At 51.1% G+C, this 21977-nt stretch overlaps 1 protein-coding gene across 4 annotated transcripts in view; it reads left to right on the top strand.

The window, feature by feature from the left end:
* The window catches only part of ASH1L (ASH1 like histone lysine methyltransferase), a 77666-nt gene that overhangs the window by 13308 nt on the left and 42381 nt on the right, over positions 1-21977 (top strand). For all 4 annotated transcript variants that reach the window (XM_059870793.1, XM_059870791.1, XM_059870795.1 and 1 more), the window contains exons 3-4: positions 11565-16326; positions 21677-21778. In XM_059870793.1, the coding sequence (XP_059726776.1) occupies positions 11565-16326; positions 21677-21778 (4864 nt within the window). The remainder of the gene's footprint in view (positions 1-11564; positions 16327-21676; positions 21779-21977) is intronic.

Below are 21977 nucleotides of genomic sequence, written 5' to 3'. Positions count from 1 at the left end.
CCCCTGCCATCCCCAAACCTTTTCCTCTCCCCTGCCATCCCCAGACTCTTTTCCTCTCCCCTGCCATCCCCAGACCTTTTCCTGTCCCCTGCCATCCCCAGACCTTTTCCTGTCCCCTGCCATCCCCAGACCTTTTCCTGTCCCCTGCCATCCCCAAACCTTTTCCTCTCCCCTGCCATCCCCAGGCCTTTTCCTCTCCCCTGGCACACCCTGACTGGAATTGGCCTTGAGGAAGAGTCAGTTAAAGAGAAGGGAAATTTGGGGATGACCTCATTGTGGCCTTCCAGTGCAGGAGAGAATCTTAACAAGGGCCTGGAGATGGCTTCCCACTGCCAGAGGGCAGGGTTGGAGGGGATATTGGGCAGGAATTCCTCCCTGGGAGGGTGGCAGGCCCTGGCACAGGTGCCCAGAGCAGCTGTGGGTGCCCCTGGATCCCTGGCAGTGCCCAAGGCCAGGTTGGGGGCTTGGAGCAGCCTGGGACAGTGGAAGGTGTGGAATGAAATCTTTCAAATCCCTTTTAACCCAAAGCAGTCTGGGATTCCGAGTGAGAAATGATGTGCTTACAAAACAAGGGTGCTGGATGGGATGTATAAGGACTAAAATTGCCTTTTCCAGACTCTGCAGTGCTCTCACCCTGGGGTTTCCCTGCTCTGCAGACAGAGGTGTTTGCTGTCAGCCCACTGAACAAGAAATTCTCAAGTGTTCCTTGCGTAACTTCACATTTTGGCAGTGGTCTTTATTTTGCATTCTTCCATTTCAGAGCAAGCTTATTATTTCTAATGATGTTTCTAACTTTGGCTTGAAAAACATCAGAAGAGTTGATGGCAGTTTGTTATTACACTGATGGTTTTCTTTTTTATTTTTTTTCCTTTTTCTTTCTTTCTTTTTTTTTTTTTTTGAGACAAGACCCTGTTGCAATGAGTTGAGTATTGGAACAGTCTGGAATATCCAACCAGTGATTTCTCTTGCTGGCTGAATTGAGGTGGCCCCTGCAGCTGAAAATCTCTTATTTGGGGGAGGTTTAGAGTTAAGTTCATCAAATGAGGTTTAGGGGGGTGTCAGGGGAAGGTTCTTCCCCCTGAGGCTCCCCAGGGAATGGGCACAGCCCCAGGGCTGCCAGAGCTCCCAGGGTGGGGTTTTGGGGTGTCACTGCAGGGCTTGGACTGGGTGATCCCTGGGGGTCCCTCCCAGCTCAGGACATCCCATAATTCCCTGATTCTCCCCTCAAAAGGCACCACTGTGTCTGGAGATTCTCCCTCTGCATCAAGAGATCGTGCCCTGGGAGTTTTTACCAGAGAAAATAATCAATATTTGAATTCTCTGGTGACAGCAGGGATTCTTCATCCTTGACATCTTTGTTTATCCACCAGGATTTTATTTTTGTTTAGAGGTGCCTCCCATTTGAAATAGAAAGTGAAAAGGGAGGCACATATTAGTGATGGAGTAGAATATTCTTGATGTGATGCATGTTGGTAGCACATCAGTTTTAGGCTGCAGCTCCTCTCAGTGCCTGGCAAGCAGCCCTGGATGCAGGGGATGCAGATCTGTTGCATTAAATTTGCATTATTTACAAGAGTTTCAAATCCCTGACTCATGATAACTCCCTTCAGATGCTCTGCTCTCTCCTGAGTTGTTCTGAGATGGTGTTTAAGTCTGTTCCCTGCTGCCATTTTGCACTTTGGATTGTTAGAAATGCCACCAAACAACATCCTGCTGATTCCTGAAGTGGGATTAGAGGTGTCTGTGTGGAAATAAGTGGGAATGATGGCTTTAAACCATCACATGTTTTGAATAGAATACCCAAGGGTTATTTTTTTTGTCTTACTGCCATGTAATAAAGTGAATTTTAGCACTGCAAATTACACTTCAGCGGAGGAAATTCACAGCCGAGAATTTTTGCTGTGGATGCAGAGGAGGGGAAGCAAACATGTGACCCATTCAGAGCCAGGTGTGGCTGTGCTTGCAGCTCTGAAAGGGAACTTTGTGTTCTTTTAAAGGAGCAATGAAGAATTAGAATGAAAATTTAGCACAGTTCACCACTGAAAGACAAAGAGGAGTGGTGGGATTCTCCTCAGTGTTAAAAAGAAAACAGGAGGAAAATCCTTTGCACTGCCATCTCTGACAGGTTTTTTCTCCCAAGTTCAGTGCTGCCAGGACTGATAAAACTTGGGGAGTGTCTTCAGACTGGTTTATCTCCAGCCTGAAAAGCTTAGGTGATGGCAGTTGGAATCACAGAATCCTTCAGGCTGGGAAAGACCTCCCAGACCTTGGAATGCAGCTCAGTTCCCAGCACTGAACAATTTTTGAGCACTTCCAGGGATGGTAATTCCACACTTCCCTGTTCCAGTAGAGAAATTTTTCCTGCTGTATTTACAATTTGTCCTCCAGAAACGTGGAGGCATAAAAGTTAATAAATATTTTTTTCTGAGGAGAAAATCATAGAGCAGGAAAGGGAAAAACCCAGCAATGACTGCCATTCCCAGGTGTTCCAAAAACCAAAAAGAGCAGGTACTGCTGTGTTCAGTTTGCTTTTTGACACTGAGCATGGATTTCATTCTTTCCAGAAGTGTCCTGGGGCAGGCAGACATTGCTGCCTGAGCCCAAAACCCCCAGCCTTGAACCAAAATAGACATTTTGCCCCTTTTATTTGGTAGGATGGTGTGTAGGAAGGGTTTAGCAATAAAAGCCAAGAAGTGACAGTGGGAACCCAGGGCAGCAGGTTGGGACTTGCCCTCCTGCTCCATCCCCTTGTTCCTGTGTCAAAGTGCTGAGTGCAGGATTCTGGAGCTCTTTCTCTTGCCTTTGGTCATGCAGGGAAGTTTGCTGATGAAATCACAGCCACCCACTGAAAGGCTTCCAAGCCAAAAAAAAAAAAAAGTTTAAAAGATGAAGAATTGGTTTATTTTGTTTTTGGGTAGCTCAGGAATATTTTAAAATGTTTTGTCTTAGGTTAATTCCACAGAATCATTGTTTAGCTTTTAGAAAAGGCTAAAAAAATAAAAAGTCTTGGAGGTGAAAAATAAACAGCATTTTTATTTGGGGAATTGCCTAGAACACAAACCAATTCCTGTGATTCCTCAGAATGCTCCTTTGAATCCCAGTCTGAGCACTGGCCTGAAGTACAACAGCCAAAACAATAATGGATCAATCTGTGGATGTGCATAAAAAATCCTTACAGCTTGCCAGTGGCTCTCCAGAGAAATCCCAACCAGCATTTTCAACAGGCTGCTTCCTTTGCACTGCTTCAGGGGCTGGAAGCTGAGACTGTTTGGAGTGTTGTCACTTGGGTTTCCTTGAGAAGTGTGACAGCAGACTTGATGGATGTCCCTGTTCCCAGGAAGGATCAGCTGCCCTTGACCTTTTAGCACATAAATACCAGTGATAATGACAGTAATTAATGAGCCAGAGGTAATAAACCCTGGTGCCCTTTTTAGAATAAAGGGGTTTTTGCTGTTGGTGCCTGTGATGATTCTGGAATCCCAGAATTGTTCAGGTTGAAAGGGAACTTTGGGATGATGGAGCTCAGCTGTTCCCCCAGCACTCCAACCCGTGTCCCAGCAATTAGAACCTGTTAATTTCAAAATAACCTGGAATTATTATTCCTCAGATCAATGGTGCACATCTAGAGCTGTATGTTCACACAGGAGATAGGGAATTCTCAGTTTCAAACTAAGAATAATGCCAATTTTAAGGAAACTTGATGTGTTTTATGCAATTGCTTTGGGCAATACTGTTATTGGATGGATCCTTAAACCAGACAGGAACAAATGTTTCAGGTTTTAAAGCACAAAATGCTTTTGGATGCAATGTCATCTCACTCTTTTGAACAGCTTTGTGCCCAGATGGGCCATTTCATTCCAGCTGACACCACAGGAACGTCGAGCAGGGCTTGAAATTTGGGCTGCAAAGGCACAGAAAAATGTTCTAGTTTGATTTTTTGTGGTGTGGTCCATTTGATTGCAACACTGAGGCAGTTCCTTGCAGAGCCAGGAGGAGAGAGCAGGTGAAACACTCAGGAGATGTTGATGTTGTTTTCTTTTTTCCACAAATGTGTCTGATTAAAACCTGACTTTGCACTCCTTAGTAAAATAGAAATATATTTAAAAATAGAAATATAATATTTTTATAAATATAAAAGTGCCCGAGGGAAGCAGGGCTGAGGAAGGAATTAAGGGCTGGATGCTGCCCTGTGAGCCCAGCTTGCAGCACCAGGAGACAGGGCCATGGCAGCATGTGGGAATCAGAAATCCAGAAACTTCCACAGGCACAGAAGGGTTGGATTTGATTTGCAGCCTTAGGAGAAGCTTGGATTGATGTAAAAATACAACACACAGATATTAAACAGAAAAATCATAAATTTATGTTTCTATAGCTGTAAGTAAAAATATGCCTTAAGTGAGAAATTATAGAGGAAAATTAAAGCACACAGGTATTAAACAGAAAATCATAAATTTCTATAGTTGTAAGTAAAAATATGCCTTAAATCAGTGAGAAACTATAGAGGAAAAATATAGCACACAGATTTTAAACAGAAAAATAATAAACTTATATTTCTATAGCTGTAAGTAAAAATATGCCTTAAGTGAGAAATTATAGAGGAAAAATATAGCACGCAGATATTAAACAGAAAAATCATAAATTTATGTTTCTATAGTTGTAAGTAAAAAGATGCCTTAAATAAGTGAGAAAGTATAGATAAGATGGTGAAGGGTTTATAAATTAAAAATTTAGAAGTTTAACAGAAACATTTGTGTACAAATGAGACAGAAGCCATTAGACAGAAATATCCACAGTGCAGCAGAAGTTAAAGTAAAGGTGATAAATTAGGAAAGTAAAAGAAATTCTGTGGCAACTGTCCATTGGTTTAGAAAGTTATATTAGTTTTGAAAGTTATATATTAGTTTAGAAAGTTATGTATATTATGTATAATATATATTATTATAAAGTTATATATTATCTTGTAACAAAGAAACTTGTGAGTGCTCTTGAGCTGTAGCTGGATATTCTCTAAAATCTCACGTGATATTTAGAATAAAGAATTCTTAAGTTGAAAATAGTGCCACCCTTCATTTCTGGCAGTGACAATGACAGGAGCAGCCCCTGAGGACACTCTGTCACTTGGGCTTGGTTCAGGGCTGTGCTGCCATCTCACAGAGCCTGTGTGGCACAGGGGGTCCCTGCTGTCCCCTGTGCAGGTGACAGGGCTGGCTGTCACTGTGTCTGGGATCTGGGGTCACTGCTGTCCCCTGTGCAGGGGACAGGGCTGGCTGTCACTGTGTCTGGGATCTGGGGTCATTGCTGTCCCCTGTGCAGGGGACAGGGCTGGCTGTCACTGTGTCTGGGATCTGGGGTCCCTGCTGTCCCCTGTGCAGGGGACAGGGCTGGCTGTCACTGTGTCTGGGATCTGGGGTCCCTGCTGTCCCCTGTGCAGGGGACAGGGCTGGCTGTCACTGTGTCTGGGATCTGGGGTCACTGCTGTCCCCTGTGCAGGTGACAGGGCTGGCTGTCACTGTGTCTGGGATCTGGGGTCCCTGCTGTCCCCTGTGCAGGTGACAGGGCTGGCTGTCACTGTGTCTGGGATCTGGGGTCCCTGCTGTCCCCTGTGCAGGTGACAGGGCTGGCTGTCACTGTGTCTGGGATCTGGGGTCCCTGCTGTCCCCTGTGCAGGTGACAGGGCTGGCTGTCACTGTGTCTGGGATCTGGGGTCACTGCTGTCCCCTGTGCAGGTGACAGGGCTGGCTGTCACTTTGTCTGGGGTCACTGCTGTCCCCTGTGCAGGTGACAGGGCTGGCTGTCACTGTGTCTGGGATCTGGGGTCACTGCTGTCCCCTGTGCAGGTGACAGGGCTGGCTGTCACTGCCCAGCTGGGATTTGGGGTCACTGTTGTCCCCTTGTGCAGGTGACAGGGCTGGCTGTCACTGTGTCTGGGATCTGAGGTCCCTGCTGTCCCCTGTGCAGGTGACAGGGCTGGCTGTCACTGTGTCTGGGGTCACTGCTGTCCCCTGTGCAGGTGACAGGGCTGGCTGTCACTGTGTCTGGGATCTGGGGTCATTGCTGTCCCCTGTGCAGGTGACAGGGCTGGCTGTCACTGTGTCTGGGATTTGGGGTCACTGCTGTCCCCTGTGCAGGTGACAGGGCTGGCTGTCACTGTGTCTGGGATTTGGGGTCACTGCTGTCCCCTGTGCAGGTGACAGGGCTGGCTGTCACTGTGTCTGGGATCTGGGGTCACTGCTGTCCCCTGTGCAGGTGACAGGGCTGGCTGTCACTGTGTCTGGGATCTGGGGTCACTGCTGTCCCCTGTGCAGGTGACAGGGCTGGCTGTCACTGTGTCTGGGATCTGGGGTCACTGCTGTCCCCTGTGCAGGTGACAGGGCTGGCTGTCACTGTGTCTGAGGTCACTGCTGTCCCCTGTGCAGGTGACAGGGCTGGCTGTCACTGTGTCTGGGATCTGGGGTCATTGCTGTCCCCTGTGCAGGTGACAGGGCTGGCTGTCACTGCCCAGGGAGGTTTCCAGGGGAGGTTCCCCAGTGTGTCAATAGGAGAGAGCTGGGCTGGGGTCAGCCTGACCCCATGGCCACAGCAGGTGACACCGTGGGTGTGTCCTGGAGGGGGTGTCCTGGGGGTGTACCCAAGGTGTGTCCTGGGGGTGTGTCCCAAGGTGTGTCCCAGGGGAGTTTCCTGGGGTTGTGTCCCAAGGTGTGTCCCAAGGTGTGTCCTGGGGGTGTACCCAAGGTGTGTCCCAAGGTGTGTCCCAAGGTGTGTCCCAAGGTGTGTCCCAAGGTGTGTCCTGGGGGTGTACCCAAGGTGTGTCCCAAGGTGTGTCCCAAGGTGTGTCCCAAGGTGTGTCCCAAGGTGTGTCCTGGGGGTGTGTCCTGGGGCTGTGTCCCAAGGTGTGTCCCAAGGTGTGTCCTGGAGGTGTACCCAAGGTGTGTCCTGGGGCTGTGTCCCAAGGTGTGTCCCAGGGGAGTTTCCTGGGGGTGTGTCCCAAGGTCTGTCCCAAGGTGTGTCCTGGAGGTGTACCCAAGGTGTGTCCTGGGGGTGTGTCCCGGGGGTGTGTCCCAAGGTGTGTCCCAGGGGAGTTTCCTGGGGTTGTGTCCCAAGGTGTGTCCCGGGGGTGTACCCAAGGTGTGTCCTGTTGGATTAAGCCTTTTCTGACCCAGAGGTGGGATCCTGAGAGGTGTTTTAGAAACTTTTATTCCCTTTTCAGTCTCGTGTCAAGGGTGAGACAATACAGATGTTATAATTCATGCCATCACAATCAGAAGCTGTTTCCTAATTATAATTTTTATAAGTGTTTCTTGGCCTATCAGCTTTAGCCACACCATGCTGTAAATGCCTTAAAGCAAATAATTTAAAATTCCCCCTCCTGGGTCCCACTACAATGCATCTTCCATAGTTTTATTTCTCTAAAGTATCCAGTCTTATTTGCAAGGCCATCCTTTGGAACTTGTTTTTAGCTCCATTTCTCTCTCAGCAATCTCTTTTCTATTCCATAACATTTCTGAGTCAACGTTTCTTATTTCAGAGTGTACAGATGTGTCTGGGGGGAAGGAAGAGCTGCCCAGGGAGGTGGTGGAGCCACCACCCCTGGATGTGTTTAGAACAAACCTGGACGTGGCACTGGGTGCCAGGGTCTAGCTGAGGTGTTGGGGCTGGGTTGGACTCGATGATTTGAAGGTCTCTTCCAACCCAGTGATTCTGGGAATTCTGGGAATTCTGTGTTCTGGGGGGTGTCCACCTTCCTGAGAATGTGGGTGGGGTGTGTGTCCTGGGGGTGTCCTGTGGGGATTTGGGGATGTGTCCCCCAAACCCCTCCCTGTGTTTGGGGGGGTTCCTGGGGGTGTCCTGGAATTTGTTCCAGGGGGTGTCCTGGGCTTTGTTCCTGGGGGTGTCCTGGGGGTGTCCTGGAATTTGTTCCTGGGGGTGTCCTGGAATTTGTTCCTGGGGGTGTCCAGGGGGTGTCCTGGAATTTGTTCCTGGGGGTGTTCTGGGCTTTGTTCCAGGGGGTGTCCTGGGGGTGTCCTGGAATTTGTTCCTGGGGGTTTTCCAGGGGCTTTGTTCCCAGGGGTTTGTTCCAGGGGTTTATTCCTGGGGGTGTCCTGGAGTTTGTTCCTGGGGGTGTCCTGGGGGTGTTCTCGATTTTTTCCCAGGGGATGTCCTGGGGGTGTTCTGGGTTTTTTTCCTGAGGGTGTCCTGGAATTTGTTCCTGGGGGTGTCCTGGGCATTGTTCCAGGAAGTGTCCTGGGCTTTGTTCCTTGGGGTGTCCTGGGGCTGTTCTGGGCTTTGTTCCTGGGGGTGTCCTGGAATTTGTTCCAGAGGATGTCCTGAGGGTGTTCTGTTATTTGTTCCAGGGGGTGTCCTGGGGTTGTTCTGGGGTTTGTTCCAGGGGGTGTTCTGGAATTTGTTCCTGGGGGTGTCCTGGGGATGCCCTGGGGTTTGTTCCAGGGGGTGTCCTGGGGTTCTTCTGGGGTTTGTTCCAGGAGGTGTCCTGGGGTTGTTTCCCAGGGGGTGTCCTGGGGATGCCCTGGGGTTTGTTCCAGGGGGTATTCTGGAATTTGTTCCAGGGGGTGTCCTGGGGATGCCCTGGGGTTTGTTCCAGGGGGTGTCCTGGAATTTATTCCAGAGGATGTCCTGGGGTTGTTCTGGGGTTTGTTCCAGGGGGTGTCCTGGGGTTGTTTCCCAGGGGCTGTCCAGGGCAGGGTCTGTGTGCTGGCAGAGTTGGGCTGCTGTGGCTGAAGTTGATTTCCCTGATTCCCTCAGTGTGTGAGCAGTGAGTCCAGTTCTTCCACTGTTGCCTCTGCACAGGAAATGTCCTTTTTATTCCTGAAGTTTGGGGCAGTGCATGATTGCAGTTTGGTTTTGGTATCTGCAATACTCTTACTCCTCCTTAGTGCCAGCAGTACCTGCTGTTCACTTCAACCAAAATTCTGACATTTTTAATGATACAGAATTGCAAGAAGAAGCTTTGACTCTCTGGCTGATGTTGGGAATTTTTTTAATGTTTCTGCAGCCACTGCAACCTTCTCCAAAGGAAACATCTCTAGCTGTTTCTGTTAAAAATTACTGGATGAAATCTTGTTCTTCAAAATTTCCCTCCAAGATGTTTCTGTTAATCATGCTGATTATTAAGTAGATTTATGGGGGGAAAAAAAAATTCCCCAATAAGAATTTTGGGGTTAAAAATGCTGAAATAATGACAGACTTTTTGGACTTCTTGTCTGACATCTCACTAGATGCTTTCTGTTTTGCTCTTCATGTTCTTTGAAATAATTTCCAGTGTGCTTGGAAAACTCACTCCCCCTTAGATGAGAAAGATTTCCAGGGCACACACCTTCAGCTTTCAGAGGATCTGTGTTTGATGCTAAAGTCTTGTTTGCAGAATCCTGGCATCTTGCTCAGATCAAAGCTGGTGTTTGGAAGGGTTTTGTTAGTTATGTATTTATTATTGAAGTGTCTCTTCAAACTTCCAAAGCCTTTGTTTGGAAATGGAGGTGAGCAGGGAAAAGCAGAGCCTGCCAAGAGCTGTTGGATACCCAGAGTGGCAGTGAGGGCACCACAGAACCTGGCCCAGGAGGAGCAGAGAAAAGAAGGAAGAAGGTGGGGTGCAAATGCAGGGATGAGGAGCTGAATTCCCAAATCAATATTGAGGTGGATTTTTGAAGTCTGCTGAACAAAGCAGATTTTTCTTCCAAAGTTCTTGTCAGAATTTCAGGCTGGAGGAGGAGGATGAAGTTCTCTGAAGGCTTTTAATACTCATCAGTGACTCTGTGGCACTCAGAGTCTGCCCCAGGGAACTCCAGGAGCTTGGATTGCAGGCTCAGGGTGGTGTCATGCTGACTCAGGAGTTTCCATGTGAGTTCCAGGCCTGGAGGTGGGCACAAAGAACCCCCCTGTGCCATCCCTGCAGGAAGGAGCAGCCCTGGATTGGGGTGCAGAGGTTCCCCCATCACCCACACAGCTGCTTCTCATCTCAGCAGTGTCCAGCTGGATCCAGGCTGCAAATTCCTGGTTAAGAGCAGCTGATTGAACAAATCCTCCCTGATCAGCACCAAAATGGGCTGTTGAGAGAAACCAGGCTGTGCCTTCCTTCAGCATCCCACAGCTCTGGGACCAGGCTGTAATCAGGTGCTGGGGGTGCCAGCCCATTGCCACACCAGAGGGATGGAGAGCTGTGCCAGTGGTGTCTCTCACTCCCTGTTTGTTCTGGTGGGTCCCAGGAGGTTTTCAAACTGGAAACAAATCACAGCATCACAGTGACTTTGGGCTGCAAGGGACCTAAAGCCCAGCTTATTCCTTGGCAGGGACACCTTCCACTGTCCCAGGCTGCTCCAAGCCCTGACCAGCCTGGCCTTGGGCACTGCCAGGGATCCAGGGGCAGCCACAGCTGCTCTGGGCACCTGTGCCAGGGCCTGCCCACCTGCCAGGGAGGAATTTCTCCCCTATATCCAACCTAAATTTCCTCTCTCAGTTTGAAGCCATTCCCCCTTGTCCTGTCACTGCAGTTCCTGATGAACAGTCCCCCTCCAGCTTCCCTGGAGCCCCTTCAGGTCCTGCAGGGTCTGAGGTCTCCACACAACCTTCTCTTCTCCAGGCTGAACATTCCCAGCCCTCCCAGCCTGGCTCCAGTCCCCTCAGGAACTTCATGGCCTTCTCTGGACTTGCTCCAGCATTTCCATGTCCTTGTGGTGCTGGGGACATCAGAGCCACGGGCAGAATTATCTCATCAGGGCTCAGAGCCTTCCATTGCCAGCCCCTGCTTGCAGTGGATGTGTCCCCTGCCCTGCAGAGATGTGTTGGGCACTGTGTGTAGAGAAAGTCCTTCCAAAATAAGAGATGAATTTATGGAGATGCTCTCAGGATTTGTGATGTGTTGCAGTTTTGATTTTAACCTTTACAGAAGAAATGTCAAGTTTGGTTAGGTGTGAGCTGGAAATAAGTGTGAGTTTCAGTTATTCCACGGGTGTGCACATCCACAAAACCAGAATAATTTGATTTATTTTATTCTGTTTATTTCCCTGACTGTCAGTGCTGTGCTGGGAGGAGCTGTTGGTGCAGGGGCTGAGCTGCCAGCAGGGACAGGGTGACAGTGCCAGCCCTTCCAGGGCACTGCTCAGCTGCTGCTCAGCCCCACGTGAGCTCTTCAAGTGCTCTCAGACTATAAATAGCCCAGCACTTTGTTGTTAGTGAGTTTTTATTAATAAACATCAACAGTATTTTTGGAGGATATTTGTAATAATTGGGGGCCAGATTAAATGGTTTGTATTTCTGGGGAGGGAGTTTGGGTTTTGTTAACATCAGCAAAGCCCCAGCATGTCCACCATGAAAACATTTTGCTTTAAATATGAATATCACTGTTATTTGCTGAATGTGTTTATTTTATTATGCCATTATTTAAATCACTGCTATTACTCTTGTTTGGTTTAAAATTCATGGGATCATTCAGCCTCTGTTTATACAGTAACCAGAGCAAGTGTTAATCACCTAAACATAAAAAGAGACTGTGTTACTCAGAGTGATACTTTGTACCCTGTTCCTAAAGACTTGTTTTGTTTATTAACTCTTAGGACCCTCCCAAGGCTTACAAGAAAGCTGGAGAAGTTGCAGCAGTTGAGTTACACGTGGAAGAAGGTATCGAAGTAGAAACAACCCCTTTATCTAAGAAAGTTTCCCCATTGCATTCTGAAATGACAGATTACATAAAGTCATCTCCTCCAGCCCTTATCAGTAGCCATAATTCTGATTTAAAGGATAGAACAGAAATTAACGGAGCAACAACTGTCACAGAGAAATTGGCTCAGCTCATTGCAACTTGTCCTCCTTCCAAGTCTTCCAAAACCAAGCAGAAGAAGCCTGGAAGTGGAAATGGAACTACATCTGGTTTGGTGAAAGACTCTGGGAAGAAGCTGCCAGGAGCTATAACTGCAAGTGGGTTGGTTAACAAAGATTTGGTGAAGAAGCTGCCGGGCTCTGGGCTTGCTGTTGGACTGGTGAACAAGGACTCAGGGAAGAAGCCATTAGGGATTGGCAGCGCAGCCATATTGGTTAGCAAAGACTCTGGGAAGAAGCCCCAAGCAATCAGCCCCTTAATTGGATTGGTTAACAAAGACTCTGGGAAGAGGCCTCCAGGCATCAGCACTCCAGCAGGGTTAGTCCACAAGGATTCAGGAAAGAAGCAGCCAGTGAGCAGCTCTGCAGTTGGGTTGATCAGCAAAGATGTGGGGAGGAAACTTCCAGGGATCAGCACTCCAGCTGCACTGCCTAACAAGGAGCCTCTCAAGAAGCCAGTGGGGATCAGCACTCCAGCAGGATTGGTTAACAAGGATGCTGGGAAGAAGTTGTTGGGAATAAATAGTCCTACAGGTCTGCTTAGCAAGGATTCTGGGAGGAAGATGCCAGGCACAGGGAACAGCACAGCTCTGGTTAACAAAGACTCTGGAAGGAAGACACCAGGGATTGGCAGCCCCATGGGACTGGTTAGCAAGGACCCTGGGAGGAAGGTGCCAGGAATCAGCAGTCCCGTGGGACTGGTTAGCAAGGAGTGTGGGAAGAAGCCAGCAGGGATTGGCAGCCCAGCTGGTTTGGCTACCAAGGACTCTGGAGCTCTGAAAGCAGACTCCCTCGTGCCCTCCTCAGAGCCCTTTAAGCTTCCTTGCAATTCAAACCTCAGTAGCCTTGAAAGCCACGAGCCTGCGGATTTACTGAAGGAAAATACAACCAGCAAAACCTTTGAGAAGCACATTATGAGACAGAGCAAAGAAAGCATCTTGGACAAGTTTTCAATTCGGAAAGAAATCGCCGATGTAGGCAAAGAGATGTTCAGTGAAGGAATGTGTGTTCCACAGGATGCCTACTCATCCAGTGAGAAGGGGATTTATGAAACATCAAAGCACGAGAAGCAGCCTCCAGTTTATTGCACTTCACCAGACTTCAGGACAGGAGGTGCCTCGGAGGTGTCGACAGCCAAGTCCCCGTTCAGTGCAGTGGGGGAGGGGAACCTCCCATCTCCTTCCCCCACCGTGTCTGTCCCCACCCTGAACAGGAGCCTCTCCACAGCCTCCTCCCAGCTGGCGTCCAACTCGTTGCACTTAAGTTCCACGGCAGAGCTCTTGGAAGGCATTTCAGATCCCGTGGGCAAAACGCCCTTCTCCTCGGACAGCTCCCTGCTGAGTCTCAACAGGACATTGAACCACACCCTCAGCACTGATTTCAAAGGTGCTGAGAAAGACTTGAGTGATTCAAAAGCATCTTACGTGGAAACTTCCAGAACAAGTCCTCCCACAGGGAAAAAGCCCATTTTGGCAGCTGAGACAAGCATCCACGCCACTGTCACCCCTTCAGTAGTTAGTTTTACCAGCTTGTTTGGGAGCAAGCAGTTCCTCAAGATCGGTGCAATAGCTGCATCTGAGAAATCCTGCCAAGGAGCAAAAAACCTGAGCAGCACTCAGCAATCCAAACCTTTAAAGAAAAGAAAAGGGAGGAAGCCACGATGGACTAAAGTGGTGTCGAGGAGCGCGTGCCGACCTCCAAAGGGTCTGGAACTAGAAAGGTCAGAGCTTTTTAAAAACATTTCATACAGTGCACTATCGAGCAGTAATTTGGAGCAGGCCAAATTCCTGAAAAACATCGGATCGTCCTCATTTGTGGAGCATGAATTTGTCAAACATCAGTTGCCAAAGCTGAATGAAGCAAATGGACAGTCTCTGGCACTGCTGGCTGAGACTGACAAACAAACTCCCAAGTTCTACAGCTCTCACAAACAACCCTCTAGCTTGTGTATGTCAGATGATTTCTTACCTGACATATACAAACCCAAGAGAGGAAGACCTAAATCCAAGGAAATGCCAGAACTCGAAGGTCCCCCCAAAAGAACCCTTAAGATCCCGGCATCCAAAGTCTTCTCAGTGCAGTCAAAAGAAGAGCAAGAACCTCCCATTTTGCAGCCTGAAGTTGAAATTCCCTCCCTCAAACAAAGCTTATCGGGACAAGCTTTTCCTAAAAAGAGAGGGAGACCTAAAAGGCAGATCAGGTCATCAATAAAAATGAAACCACCTATTCTGTCTGTGGCACCTTTTGTTGGAACAGAGAACTCGAGCAAGATGGGGCCTGAAAGTGAACAGCATCGACCCGGGGAGTTCTTTGAGAGGAAGGACCAGCTCCGAGGGCCAGAGGAAGTCCAAAGCCCCAGTATTTGTAGCATGAGCGATTTGGAAGTAGACTCAGACAGAAAAGTTGCCAAGAGAAATAACGGACAGTTAATGAAAACAATTATTCGAAAAATAAATAAAATGAAAACTCTGAAGCGAAAGAAACTCCTGAATCAGATTCTGTCCAGTACAGTGGAACCAAATACCAAAGGGAAGATGCAATCCAAGCTCCACAACACCGTGTCCACTCTTGCCGCCACATTCGGCTCAAAACTCGGCCAGCAAATCAACGTCAGCAAGAAAGGAACAATCTACATAGGAAAAAGGAGAGGGAGGAAACCTAAAGCTGTCCTGAACGGCATTTTAGCCAGCAGTGCCGCCAGTCTGACAGTTCTGGAGAAATCTGCCCAGCAAGCTCCTGGTACGTCCCTAGGACAAGTCCTTCCCCACCTGCTGCCCTCGGCAGCCAACCCCCCGGAGATCCTGCCGTCCCCGGTTTGCTCGCAGTCCTCGGCCATCAGCGGGGGGCAGAGCCCCGTCAGCAGCGACGCCGGCTTCATCGAGCCCAGCTCGGTGCCCTACCTGCACCTGCACTCCAGGCAGGGCAGCGTGGTGCAGACGCTGGCCATGAAGAAAGCGGCCAAGGGGAGGAGGAGGCTGTCCCCGCCCACGCTGCTGCCCAACTCGCCGTCGCACCTGAGCGAGCTGACGTCGCTCAAAGAGGCCACCCCGTCCCCCGTGAGCGAGTCGCACAGCGACGAGACCATCCCCAGCGACAGCGGCATCGGCACGGACAACAACAGCACCTCGGACCGAGCCGAGAAGTTCTGCGGGCAGAAGAAGAAGAGGCACTCGTTTGACCACGTCTCCCTCATCCCGGCCGAGACCTCCACCGTGCTCAGCAACCTGAAGGAGAAGCACAAGCACAAGTGCAAGCGCCGCAGCCACGATTACCTCAGCTACGACAAGATGAAGAGGCAGAAGAGGAAAAGGAAAAAGAAGTACCCTCAGCTCCGAGGGAGGCAGGACCCTGATTTCCTCGCCGAGTTAGAGGAGTTAATAAGTCGATTAAGTGAAATTAGAATAACCCACAGAAGTCACCATTTTATACCCCGAGATTTGCTGCCTACCATTTTTAGGATAAATTTCAACAGTTTCTACACCCACCCTACTTTTCCTTTAGATCCTTTGCACTACATTAGAAAACCTGACTTAAAGAAAAAGAGAGGCAGGCCTCCAAAAATGCGGGAAGCTATGGCAGAAATGCCTTTCATGCATAGCCTCAGCTTCCCCCTGTCCAGCACCGGGTTCTACCCCTCCTATGGCATGCCTTACTCCCCTTCTCCCCTGGCAGCTGCTCCCATAGGATTAGGTTATTATGGAAGGTACCCTCCAACTCTTTACCCTCCTCCACCCTCTCCTTCTTTCACCACCCCCCTACCCCCCCCTTCCTACATGCATACAGGCCACCTGCTCCTCAACCCCACCAAATACCACAAGAAGAAGCATAAACTCTTGCGCCAGGAAGCTTTCCTCACCACCAGCAGGACTCCTCTGCTGTCCATGAGCACGTACCCCAGCGTCCCCCCCGAGATGGCCTACGGCTGGATGCTGGAACACAAGCACAGGCACCGCCACAAGCACCGGGAGCACCGCTCCTCCTCCGAGCAGCCCCAGGTTTCCATGGACACCATCGCGGCCAACAGCTCCTCCAGAACGGTTCTGGAGTCCTTGAAGCGCTACAGGTTTGGCAAGGAGGCTGTTGGAGATAGGTACAAACACAAAGAGAAACACAGATGCCACATGGCTTGTCCTCACCTGTCACCTTCCAAGGGTTTGCTAAGCAGAGATGAGCAGTGGGTCAGGAGAGAGCCCTCGGAGGCCAATTCCTTGGCGCTGGGATTACAGACACCTCTGCAGATCGACTGCTCCGAAAATTCCCCAGCTCTGTCCCTGGGGGGGTTCACTCCCAGCTCAGAGGCAGCCAGCAGCGATGAACACACAAACCTTTTCACAAGTGCAATAGGCAGCTGCAGGGTCAGCAACTCTGCCAGCACCAACGGACGGAAAAAGTTACCTGAGAGCCCCGGGCTGTTCGGCGGGCAGGACGCGGCGCTCGGCCGGCCCCTGCGCAAGGAGCCCGTGCCCTCCTCCCTGGAGAAGGCCCTGCAGCCCCTGGCAGGTAAGGGAGCTCGGGCTTTGCAGGAGTTTGGCTGGGTTCTGTTGTACCAAACAGCTGGAGCAGGGGCAAGTGAGGGTTTGCCTCTGCAGGGATCATTCTGGGCTCCAGCCCTGCCCTCACCAAGAGCTCTGTTCCATGAGTTTTGTTGGGTTCTGTTGTACCAAACATAGCTGGAGCAGGGGCAGGTGAGGTTTTGGCTCTGCAGGGATCATTCTGGGCTCCAGCCCTGCCCTCACGAAGAGCTCTGTTCCATGAGTTTTGCTGGGTTCTCTTGTACCAAACCCAGCTGGAGCAGGGGCAGGTGAGGGTTTGCCTCTGCAGGGATCATTCTGGGTTCCTGCCCCTCACCAAGAGCTCTGTTCCATGAGTTTTGCTGGGTTCTCTTGTACCAAACATAGCTGGAGCAGGGGCAGGTGAGGTTTTGGCTCTGTTGGGATCATTCTGGGCTCCAGCCCTGCCCTCACCAGGAGCTCTGTTCCATGAGTTTTGCTGGGTTCTCTTGTACCAAACAGCTGGAGCAGGGGCAGGTGAGGTTTTGGCTCTGCAGGGATCATTCTGGAATCCTGCCCTGCCCTCACCAAGAGCTCTGTTCCTGCAGTGTCAGCACAGACTGACATGGGGTCTCCCCCAGAACCACCCATGGCAGTCTGTCCCTCCTCCCAACAGACTCCTCTTGCTCCTTTACATGCTGAGGCTTTGCTATCTCGTGCAAAGGTCTTTGCTTTTTCCATACAATTTTAATTTTCCGGAGAAATGAGGGAAATTCTCACAATTTTTGATACTTTCAAAGCCGTGTTTGAATTTTGGTTGGTTTGGTTCAGACCACCTGTTGCTGCTACTGTTGTGAGTAATGTTTCCATTTAAGAAAATGTTTCCTCTTCCTTTTGTAACTCCATTTTGGTAATTTGACAATCTCTGCTGCAACGGAGCTTTCAATCCTTGCCTTGGGGCCTCTTGCAACACCTCAGAACAGCTGGGGTTGATGCTGGGGATGCCTGAGACCAAACCTAGAAATTTTGGATTTATTCATAGTTGGGAAATGCATCTGACAGCCTCGAGCAAAACTGGAGCGGGAGGAGCAGGAACAGGAGCTTTTCATTTGCATAATATTAAGGAAAAGAAAAGATCACCTGCAAAGGGCAAGTGCAGCTTGTGCTCCTGCCTGCTTCCAGCGTGTGAAGGAAGCCTGAGCTGATCTCCCTTGAAGTTTAAATCATTTCCCAAAGCCACTTGTGACTAATATTTCACAGAGCAAGAGCCAGCTGCCAGGACTGAAACATCCCTCCTCACATTCCTGGCTCTCCTCTTGCTCCTTCCTTGGGCCACTCCTGCTCTGATGCCTGCTGCCACCTCCTCTGCTCTGCTCACCTGTGTATGGACAGGGATTTTCTCTTGATTTGTTTTATGGCTTTTGATGTTTTTATGTTTTCCTTCTTTATTTTAAGCACAGCTGGATCTTTGACCAATTCCTATTTCTTTGTGCTGGTACTGAAATTACTTGGGGCTGTGAGTGGAGTGTGGAGAAGGCAGCAGAACCATGAGATTGCTTCTCCTGCAGTGATTGAAAGAGAAGTTCCAAGTGCTGGGGCACTCGGAGGGTTCAGTTTGGCTCTGAGGAGTGAATTGGTTGTGGGAATTGAGAGATGTTTTCCTTTGAGGTGAATGATCTGACCTGGGTTTGGGTGAGGAGTAACCCCAGGGAGGGGGAGAGTAGAGATGCTTTTTGTGAAGGCTCTGCCTGCTCCCTGCCCCAGGAGGTTGGAGTGATTCCTCAGGCTGGTCTCACTTCCAGGCAGTGCATTCCCACCTCAAACCTGGATATTTTATGAGGCTGGCATTTGGGTTGGGGCCCAGCTCATTCCCAAGGAGCCCCACACCACTTGGAAAACTTAAACCACGTCTGGTAAAAAGCCCCAGGAAAGAGAAATGCCAGAATTGGGGGGTTTAGATCCATGTCAGCTTGCATGTTGTGTTTGGGGTGTTTTGGTTTTAGCCACAGTGCCAAATGGTGATTCTGAATCCATGACCATGGATTAAAGATTAAAGAAAGGGCACAGACAGAGGGAAAACCTTTGGTGCATCAAAGATTATTTATTTATAAAGCCAAATGCAGTTTAGGTGCGTGGTGGTGCTGGATCAGAGACTTGGAATAAGCACTCAGGGAACTCATCCAGAATGAGTCTTTTGGATCCACAGGGAATGTTTGTGATGCTTTATTTCAGAGTATTCCATGTGGAAAACCATGCAATACTACCTCACCTCCACATTTTGAACAGAAACCTGGCCTAACTGGTAGAACAAATTATTTTTACCACATTGGCAGATATTTGCAGGGGTTTGCCTGTGTGTGAGTTGTGTTAGGAGAGGGTTGTGTTGGCTGTTTGTGCAGACAGGACTCCCAAGGAGGTCGGATTTTCCAGGGAGGTGAAGCACAGGTGGAAGTTCTCACCTGAGGCTGTTGTGTGACCTTGGCACAGCCACAGCAGGGCAGCTCACGAGGCTCTGGGGTTTTGTCCAGGGGAGTTTTGTAGGACTCTGCTGCCTGTTCATCCAAAGTTCTTCCTGGCCTCCTGCAGCTTTCCATCAGAGTTATTTTGGACAAGTGATGCCCTATCTTAGGCCAGCCTTGGTGCTGCTTACAGCTCCTGTGGCTCGGTGTGTTCCACTTGGAGTCCTGGCAGTCCAGGAGGCAGCGAGGAAAAGGGGATCAGCCCCATGCAGGAGGAAAAGGGGATCAGCCCCATGCAGGAGGAAAAGGGGATCAGCCCCATGCAGGAGGAAAAGGGGATCAGCCTCATGCAGGAGGAAAAGGGATCAGCCCCATGCAGGAGGAAAAGGGATCAGCCCCATGCAGGAGGAAAAGGGATCAGCCCCATGCAGGAGAAAAGGGGATCAGCCCCATGCAGGAGGAAAAGGGGATCAGCCCCATGCAGGAGGAAAAGGGATCAGCCCCATGCAGGAGGAAAAGGGATCAGCCTGAGTGCAGGAGGAAAAGGGGATCAGCCCGAGTGCAGGAGAAAAGGGATCAGCCCCATGCAGGAGGAAAAGAGGATCAGCCCCATGCAGGAGGAAAAGGGGATCAGCCCCATGCAGGAGGAAAAAGGATCAGCCCCATGCAGGAGCAAAGGGGATCAGCCCCATGCAGGAGGAAAAGGGGATCAGCCCCATGCAGGAGGAAAAGGGGATCAGCCCCATGCAGGAGGAAAAAGGGATCAGCCCCATGCAGGAGGAAAAAGGGATCAGCCCCATGCAGGAGGAAAAGGGATCAGCCCCATGCAGGAGGAAAAAGGATCAGCCCCATGCAGGAGCAAAGGGGATCAGCCGTGTGCTGGGGGTGGCTGCCGCTGAGCAGTCGGTGCCGCTTCCGTTCTCTCTACAAACCCCGGGCAGGTGCGAGGCTGGTCCCGCTCTGGCTGTCCCGGTCTGGGTGAGGTGCGGGTGCCGTTCCCGTGGGGTAACCGGTGTCACCGGGCACGGTGCTCCTGGGGTGACCCGGGCAGTCCCAGACCGCGTGTCAGTTCCCTGTGCCGGTACCTTTCCCAAGGGGTCCCGGTCCCTATGTCAGTCCCTGTCTCGAGGAGTCCCAGTCCCGGTCTCTGTCCCAAGAGGTCCCGGTCGCTATGCCGGTCCCGAGGAGTCCCAGGCCCGGTCCCTGTCCCGAGGGGTCCCGGTCCCTGTGCCGTTCCCGAGGAGTCCCAGGCCCGGTTCCTGTCCCGAGGGGTCCCGGTCCCTGTGCTGTTCCCGAGGAGTCCCAGGCCCGGTCCCTGTGCCGGTCCCGAGGAGTCCCAGGCCCGGTCCCTGTCCCGAGGGGTCCCGGCCGTTCCCGCTCCCGCCCCGAGGCGGCGGGACCGGCGGGCAGCAGCGCCCCCTGGCGGCCCCGCCGCTCCTCTGCCGCGTCCCGCCGAGCCCGGTGCGGCGGGGGGACCCGAACGGGGCCGGGGGGACCCGAGCGGGGCCGGGGGGACCCGAACGGGGCCGGGGGACCCGAACGGAGCCGGGGGACCCGAACGGGGCCGGGGGGACCCGAGCGGGGCCGGGGGGACCCGAGCGGGGCCGGGGGGACCCGAGCGGGGCCGGGGGGACCCGAACGGGGCCGGGGGGACCCGAGCGGGGCCGGGGGAACCCGAACGGACCGGGGGGACCCGAGCGGGGCCGGGGAAACCCGAACGGACCGGGGGGACCCGAACGGACCGGGGGGACCCGAGCGGGGCCGGGGGGACCCGAACGGGGCCGGGGGAACCCGAACGGACCGGGGGGACCCGAACGGGGCCGGGGGGACCCGAACGGGGCCGGGGGGACCCGAGCGGGCCGAGCTGCGGTGACAGCTCCCGGGACACTCTGCCAGCAGTGCCACCCCTGCGACCTCCAAAACCTTCTCCCTCCTTTTTCCCTGTTGTGAATTTCAGTCCATTCCCCACTTAACTCCCGCTGTTTAATTTCTATTTTCAATCCCAGCTCCCAGGGTACTTGGTTAATGTAGATTTTTTAAATTCAATGCATCTTGGAGTTCCTAAAGAGGAAAAGTCACCCTGGAATGACAGACCTGCTACAGCAGCTCCCTGAACCCAGAGGGGTGGGTGGGCAGAGGGTCAGAATAAAGTGGAACTCATGGCTTGAGATAAGAACTCTTTAACAATTGAAATAAAATTATATATAATAATAATAACAATAGTAATAAATGTCATGGAAAGGACAGAGGGAAATGAAGCCCAGGAAGCACAAAGTGGAAATTCCAAACATTCTGAAAATCAAGGAGTTTGGATTCAGTTGAGAGTAGGAATATGGGGGGGATTTTCCTTTTTTCCTTCCCTTCCCTTCCCTTCCCTTCCCTTCCCTTCCCTTCCCTTCCCTTCCCTTCCCTTCCCTTCCCTTCCCTTCCCTTCCCTTCCCTTCCCTTCCCTTCCCTTCCCTTCCCTTCCCTTCCCTTCCCTTCCCTTCCCTTCCCTTCCCTTCCCTTCCCTTCCCTTCCCTTCCCTTCCCTTCCCTTCCCTTCCCTTCCCTTCCCTTCCCTTCCCTTCCCTTCCCTTCCCTTCCCTTCCCTTCCCTTCCCTTCCCTTCCCTTCCCTTCCCTTCCCTTCCCTTCCCTTCCCTTCCCTTCCCTTCCCTTTTCCTTTTTTTGCCTTTTTTTTCTCTTTCTTTCCTTTCCTTTTCTCACTGACAAGCTCATTCTGGTGGTTAATATTACATGGTTTTATTCATGGCTTCTTTACCTCTGTGTGCAATCCCTGCTTGGTTTTCCCTCTCCATCCTCCCCCTCCTTCTGGAAGCCCACAGGTGTTCAGAGTAACCTGAACTGGAGCCTTTAGCCTGAAATGATGGATTTTGTGCCTTTCCCTGCTCTGCCTTGCAGGCACTTTGCCAAGCCAGGAGAAGCCCTCTCAGAGGCAGTCGGAGAGCACAAACTGCAGTCCTTCCAGGAAGAGATCCACATCAGAGAGCACTTCTTCTCCAGGCAAGTCCTGCTCAGGGACCTGGGTTTGGCACCCTGAGTGCTCTGAGCTGTGCTGAGACACAGCCTGGCTGTGAGAGCTCCAGCTCATGGAGATCCTGAGTTTGTGTTTTGGTATTTTGGGACAGCCTGGCTGTGAGAGCTCCAGCTCATGGTGATCCTGAGTTTGTCCTCTCACATTCTGGGACAGCCTGGCTGTGAG

The sequence above is a fragment of the Haemorhous mexicanus genome, chromosome 31 (assembly GCF_027477595.1).
Source record: "Haemorhous mexicanus isolate bHaeMex1 chromosome 31, bHaeMex1.pri, whole genome shotgun sequence".
NCBI classification, from domain to species: Eukaryota; Metazoa; Chordata; class Aves; order Passeriformes; family Fringillidae; genus Haemorhous; species Haemorhous mexicanus.
This window is presented reverse-complemented; position numbering and strand designations above follow the sequence as displayed.